At 49.7% G+C, this 7161-nt stretch overlaps 1 protein-coding gene across 1 annotated transcript; it reads right to left on the reverse strand.

Annotated features, from left to right (window-relative positions):
- Nucleotides 1-1971: 1971 nt before the first annotated feature.
- LOC123041011 (putative methylesterase 11, chloroplastic) lies at nt 1972-5867 on the reverse strand. Its single transcript, XM_044463709.1, has 5 exons — nt 5504-5867; nt 3650-3886; nt 2800-2943; nt 2536-2667; nt 1972-2447 (listed from the first exon to the last, which is right to left on the reverse strand). The coding sequence occupies exons 1-5, from the start codon at nt 5807-5809 to the stop codon at nt 2160-2162; spliced, it is 1107 nt and encodes a 368-aa protein (XP_044319644.1). The 5' UTR covers nt 5810-5867; the 3' UTR covers nt 1972-2159.
- Between the last annotated feature and the right edge of the window lie 1294 nt (nt 5868-7161).

Genomic DNA, 7161 nt, shown 5'->3' on the forward strand with positions numbered 1-7161 from the left:
CAACAGATGTAGCACGGAGGACTCGCACCGCTGTCATGGAGTACTTGCAAGTCTTTATTAAACCGCCATTGAAGACGTTCATGGACAAGTGGATTGCCCCGCCAGATGATATGCTGAAGATCAATGTGGATGGATCGTTTGCCCCAGGAGATGGTCATGCTGGATGGGGCGTCGTGGCAAGAGACTCGTCCGGGGACATCGTTGCAGCAAGGGCTGGCAGGCAGGGCCATATACACGATGCTTTCGCAGCGGAAGTCTTTGCACTGTCCAACGTTGTCGCTCTTGCCGCTGATCTTGGCAGCCTGAGGGTCATCTTTGAAATAGATTCCCAATTGCTAGTGGAAGCCATGGATTTCCGAAAAGCCGACTCGTCAGCTTATGCTGCTATCATCGACACGAAGTATCAATTGAAGATGTGGTTCTCTAAACACAAGTTAGCTGTTTGTCGTCGTAGTGCTAATAATGTTGCCCATGAACTTGCAAATATGGGCCGGATGTACCCAGTAGACCAAATTATGAACTGGGGGTCTGATGTACCAACCAATGTGGCTGCCTGTGCCTCGAGCGATTTGCCCGAGCATCGTTAAGTTATAAAGCGTTGCTTTGACCTCAAAAAAAAATAGAGTCTGACAACATGAATACATAGATCAACCTGAAACCTCCTATCTAGCGAACAAAGTCGCAACACATACACTCTTGATACTGTGCCCGAACCGCATGAACGCACACTATCTAATTTGGTGGCCACACGCAGCTGCCCCACATCGGGCCGAGAGCACCACCCGGTCTGGCCGACCTGCAGCGCGCACCGCATGCGCACGCTCTGGATCTGTCGTCGTCATCTTCCGTTGTCCCATCTTCAGAAGCGATCAACACATTCACCTTGCCAGGTCGTACTGTCGTCGGCGCCGCCACTACACCTGACAGCGACACCTCCCTGTGTGCGTCCATCATCACACATCTGTTGCCGAGATCCTACTGCGCCGCTCCGCTGAGACCCGCCGCCACAGATGCGGTAGATACCACACCGCTCCATCTTCTGACCCCTTCAATGCCTACGCGCCGCCATCATCCTATCCAGAAAATGCAGATCTTGAGTTTCCCGAGGAGGTGAGAACTGCAAGACGATGCCTTCATCAAGGTAACGACTCAAAGAAGCCGCCATAACCGAGGTCGGCTCAGTTTTCATCGACAGTCACACCTCCACATCCTCGCCGTCGGCAGCCACCGACGGGCCAGATCGGACCGGACCCGGCTGAGACAAACGTGACGCCGCAACACCTCCACAGTCAAGACCTCCACGGGCAGGGATGGGCAAGATGCCATCCCACCCCATCGCGACGCGCCACCAACGCCGCCACCGGCCACGGTTGAAGGAGCACCGAGCCACCCCAACCAGATCAACTCGCCGCCGTGGTGGGGGCCAAACGCGCGAGGGGAGACCGGGGCACCCACACGAGAAGCCGCCGCGGCCGCACCCTAGAGCGGCGATTGAGGAAGGCCCCGCCGCCGCCATCATCCATCGCCAGCCTTTGTCTAGCGGTGATCCGGCGGCGGCAAGGAGATTAGGAGGCGGCTGCTGCTAGGGTTTTGGGGGAGGGTGAATATGACGTGGGAACAAGACCCAGCACCACCACCACTTGCCGGCAACGAAGGCAGACGAGGTCGAGGACGAGATCCAATCGCCTCACGATCGCCACTCCGCTAATTACGCCAACCGTAAGACCCTACAATATTACGCCTCGTCTGCTACATCGTCATCGAGGGCAGTATCAAAGGGCAAATTCCAATTTCCGTGAGGGTAACCTCACACAACAGCACATAGGACCATAGTTCGCATCGACAGACAAAATAAAACTGTTAGTATTATTTTCCTCTATTTTTCCTCACATTGGCTGTAGTACACTTACACGTGCATTAAGTTAACGATGAATCGATGATGAGTATGTATGTCATTGCAGACAGGAAAGGTGTAATCGTGGAGATAAGGTTGAAATCCAGAGCTCCTACTCTGCTGCTTACACCTGTACAACGGCTTCCAAACCTTAGCATTTTGCCTCCAGCATACTCTCATCCCAAAATATACAGCAGCAGCAGTCATGGGAACAATCATGGCGATCTCGCCGGCTGAAAAGAATAATCTGACCGAGAACAAGCTCTCATGATGCCTGTGCTCGCGGCAGGGTTGCTATCTCTACCAGCGTTTTGTGCAACGCCTGCGGCCTCGAGAAGAAAGGGGCGTGGTCTGAACCTTTCAGCCGCAGGACCTTCTCTGGCGGGTTACTCACACACATGCTCTGCTGAAGGGAAAGGGGTATCGCGTTGTCCTCCGTTGTCTCGACAAAGAATCGCCGCACGGATCCGTAGTTCCCTTCTGTTAGCGTGAGTTTCTCCATTACCGGGGCAAAGGGGATAGGTCTCATGGACACTGAAGCCAAGGACACATCCTACAAAGACAAATGGGGTGGGTGTGAAATGTTAATTTCGAAAGTAGGATTCAGTGATATGATTGGAAATGGGTGTGGACAGTAATACCTTGGCAGGACTTTGGTTGAATAATAGATCTCTTACTGAAGCCCTGTCGATGTTGATAGCGGTGGGAGGCCGGTCCTTGCCATTGGAGTATACTAATTCCTGTGCCTTTTGGAGCATACCATTTGTATCCATCTGAAACAATGGGAGCAGAATTGTCTGGCATCAGGCAGAATCTTTGAAGATATACTAACTTGAACGCTAGACAACATTGAAGATTTTCTTTTCAAAATTTTAATTGTAATTATGCTATCATAGAGGTCAAACCTGTTGTTGGAAGATATCAAGAGCACTATGTCCATTTGTCAGCATTGTTGCACACAGGAAAACAGCCTTGGCAACTTTCGATGGAAACATCTCCATCGCATGGGATATGCAAGCACCCCCAAAATCATGTCCAACCAAGATAACCTGTGTAATAACATGAACTATCAATGATGTATATTTGCTTAGGTGAACAAGATGCTTTGCACAGCACGAAATATCACAAACAGGGACCAGTCTCAAAGGAAAAAATCTCATGGAATAAATTATGTGATGCTGAAATATCAGAACCAGCGCCACAAAAATTCCAACAATACTGAGAAACCGTGAAACTGAATCTGATGCATCAGCGAGTAAAGTGGCATGCCTTTGATAAATAAATTGCACATACATTAATGGCATGTGACCTAGCTACTCACAAAACTATTCAAGTAAGAGCAGCACGGCAGCAAGCATGGCCATTTTCATGAGATCCCACTGGGCCGGCGAGCCGATCGCACGACACAGACACGGACGCTCTAGGAGACTATCTGGAGAACTTCCGTTGTGTAAGATTTTTGTTTAAGTAAGACTGACGCCCAGACTTCAAACCGTAAGCTCAGACTCCATCTCTCATAAATTGATTCCAAAACACTGAGAACATTCTGTGCTTATGTTTTTTCTTTCACATACATGTTGCTGCCTCGAACGGTTAGGGGTTACCTTAGGCTAACAGCGCATATCTTAATACTTAATATCTTTTAATATTATCATCCATGATAGTCAAATGATTAGCCTAATAATATTCCAAACTGAAGTAAATTTTGCTAAATATGTCAAACATATTATGGTTAGAATATCAAAGAGAACAAACCTTTTCAGCATCACCTAGGCCCTTAAGGTAAGATGTAAGTGGCTCAGCATACTCTGAAAGACTGCTAATCTTGTTTGTGTCAGAAGAATTAATCCCGGAGCCTGTTAAGTCAATAGCATTGACTTTGAACCCACTATCTTCAAGAAGTGACATGGTCTTGTACCAACACCAAGCACCAAACCCACCTCCGTGAACAAGAACAATTATGTTGGTTTCCAAATCTTTAGTATTCAACTCCTGTTTAAAAAAAACAGCACATTGGTTAAGATGGTTATATGGATGCAATGACCGCAGTTACATATACAAACAACGCTGAAACATCTTTTTTTGTTTAGATAATGGAAGAGCTTTATTGCTCCCTGCCTGCATGGTAGATCCACATCTTACATACATACAGATAACATATATTAGAGTCAAAGAGTACATCACTGAGAATCTTAGAACAACTCTGAAACATCTGCATTACTAAGCAAGAATATGCAATAAATCCCTTGAAGTTCACCAGGAATTCACGAGCATATGCACTAGACAAAGTGTCAAAGGTATTTGTGTTTTTCATAGTTGTAACTGTAGAAATGTTTCTTCGCCAGTGATTCGAAAACAAAAACACCAATTAACTGCCAAATGGCGTGCTAATTCAGTTACCATATATACATCCATCAACTGACCAGTGGCATTGAAAATGTCAGACACGAACTACACAATCAACCAAAACCTCCGTGCTGGCAGCCGGCAGCTTCTTCTTGGTCAACAGTCAACACGCCACTAGTTGATAGCCATGTTGGCAGGTATATAAGCCAAGTTGCTGCCGGCGGTCATTTCCAGTAACGGTCAAGACAGACTAGGTGACAGCAACAAACATTTGATCTCGACAAAAGCTAGGCAACACAGATTCACCGTGACTGAAACAATTCGAAGTAAAGAATATCAGGAACTAGGATCCATGGGACAAGTTGGAAGGTACCCTCCTCGTCCCTTCTCCAGAATAAATGAACACATGCGACAATATCATTGTCCTAGGAGGCTAGTACAAGAAACAATCAATGTAATGGCATCTGAATTCTGAAGCACGCCAATATGTACCATCAACAACCACCACCCATCACCCAGACGACCGTGGTTTCCAAATACGTTCTGGACTTTTACTAAATCAATGCTCAGTAGCTTGCCATATGGATTATACATTGTGCAATCACGGACAGATGATTGACAGAGGCCCCTGGAGCTGTAGGTTTTCCATGTTTCGACTAGCCCTATGGCATACGGGACCCCCATGTTAAGCCCCACCAGCCAGTGGCACAAATGGATCAGGAGACTCAGAGGACACCTGCAAAATGGAAGCACTACTAATCTACTTGGTAGTTCTCACATCAGCGAATCGCAGTAGGCACGGGAACAGATCGAAGGACATGCTGAATTCTTCAACAAAACCACATGAATTCGTGGAGGGGGGCAACGTAGAATTGAAGTACGAATTACTTGTCCATCTCAATACAGCAGATAAACCAAAAGCGATGAACAATTCAAAGACCGCCGCTATGCATACGACGCATGATATAGTTTCAGCGAGCCTGACAAAGCATGGAAAGGAATAAAAATTCCACCCCAAAAGTTAGGTGTAGCGGCCCTGGAAACTAAGTAGAAACTAGACAGCCGCAGACATTTCTCAACGGCCGACGCGAAAACCAAGCAATCCCCACCAGGAATCCCGACGAGCAAAAGGAAAAGTCAACATGGAGCGGCGTCAAAATTCCACGCGGCGGCACGCGGACCGACTAGACTAAGCAATGCGACCGGGAGAAGCAAGCGAGGAATGAAGGAAGGAAGGGAGGAGGAGGATGATGGGCTCGATACCTTGGCGAGGAGGTGCTGCGGCTGGAGCTCGGGGTCGGCGAGGGAGCGCGGGCGCGTGCTGGAGCTCCTGGGCAGCGGCGGGCCCTGCTGCTGCCGCTTCGCGGCGTACCGCACCGACGCGGACCGGTCGAACGCGCCTCCCCCTCCGCGCTGCCCCAGCACGAGCGCCGCGGCGGCGGCCAGCGCCTGCTCGTCGATCTCCGCGGCCTTGCCGCCGCGGCGGGAGGACGCGGAGGAGCGGCGCTTGGCCTGCGGCGGGGAGTCGGAGGGGGACGTGCCGGACATGCAGGACATCAGAGCGCCCATCGGATCCTCCTCCCGTCCGCTCCAATTCAAGACACCAGCAGCGGTCGTGGGACGAGGAAGGGGGGGGGGGGGGAGGGGGGGGGAGGGGGGGGGGGGGGGGGAAGAGGAAGACGAAGCAGCAGAGGAGGGCAGAGGAGAGCAGAGGGGGCGCGGCAGAGAGAAACGGCTGGAAAGGAATACGAAAATTTATACTTGTGGTGGTACCGCCGTTTTTGCGGACAGGGGCCTCCGTTCCGGCGAAATTCGTGTCCCGGTGGTTGGTTGTTGAGGGATCATCAGATGTGGTGCTGCTGCCTTCATTTGACACGACGGCACGGGAAATGCTGCGCGTTTGGTCGGCAAACAGGGCTGACAAAACTCCACGAAAGAAGAAGAAAGATTACTACTACTAGTGCGGAGCATCACCAAGGCGGGGCATGCGATCTCCAAAGGACCGTATGTCGTCTACCGTCTCTGTCACAATGGGAAAAACTACAATGTGTATAGCAGAAGTCTGCGTTTCCTGGCACGGCTCGTTCCTTTTCCATACGCCGTCACGTCTCCTTTTGATGGAGCAAACTCGGTGCCTTGAAGTTGAATGACCGCGGCTACTGCGGCATGAGCAGTCGGTGTCAGCAGGAAGCACCGGAGGGATCACTGTTGCCGTTGAAACATACTCTCCGTATACTATTTTACAGTGGCTGTGGCTGTGGCTGCAAATGACTGTACTATCACTTACTACTACTCCCTCCGTTCCTAAATATTTGTCTTTCTAGACATTTCAAATAGACTACCACATACGGATGTATGTAGACATATTTTAGAGTGTAGATTCATTCATTTTGCTCCATATGTAGTCACTTGTTGAAATATCTAAAAAGAAAAAAATTTAGGAACGGAGGAAGTAGTAAACAGATGCGTTATGCACTTACGTTTATTTTATCGGGTACACTACAAGCGTGCCTCTGCGTGGGTGCGCTCGCGCGACCTCGTAGCGAACGTGAAATGCTGAAGGCGACGTGACCTAGCAGATACTAGCAGCGACGGAGAGGATCGGCACCGGCCGGCCGGTGATGTGTCAGGGGCACGTTCGGTGAAGGAAACGACGGCCGGCCGGCGGCCAGCCAAAGCGGCAGCTCATTCGGATCAGCGACGTGTGAGGTGCGACAGTGCGAGAGTTATTTACCGAAAACCATCACACTTGGGATAGGATAACAACTTGGTACCACATTTGGATCAGGTCACAAAAACCATCGGTTTTGCGCCTAATGCGTAACGCGGAGCACTGATACTTGAATTTAGTCGAGAAAACGGTGAAACCGACAGGTGGGGCATGTCTGTCGGGATGACGTGGCAAATACCAAGCACACAAA

This window comes from Triticum aestivum, chromosome 2B (genome assembly GCF_018294505.1).
Source record: "Triticum aestivum cultivar Chinese Spring chromosome 2B, IWGSC CS RefSeq v2.1, whole genome shotgun sequence".
NCBI lineage: Eukaryota > Viridiplantae > Streptophyta > Magnoliopsida > Poales > Poaceae > Triticum > Triticum aestivum.

Bases quoted from the DNA above. Each gene is read 5' to 3' on its own strand.
- LOC123041011 (XM_044463709.1), bottom strand. From the start codon at position 5,809: ATGGGCGCTCTGATGTCCTGCATGTCCGGCACGTCCCCCTCCGACTCC. The intron at 2,944-3,649 runs GTTTGTTCTCTT...GTTATTACACAG, and splicing joins GCCTAGGTGATGCTGAAAAG to GTTATCTTGGTTGGACATGA. The intron at 2,448-2,535 runs GTATTACTGTCC...TTGTCTTTGTAG, and splicing joins TCAACCAAAGTCCTGCCAAG to GATGTGTCCTTGGCTTCAGT.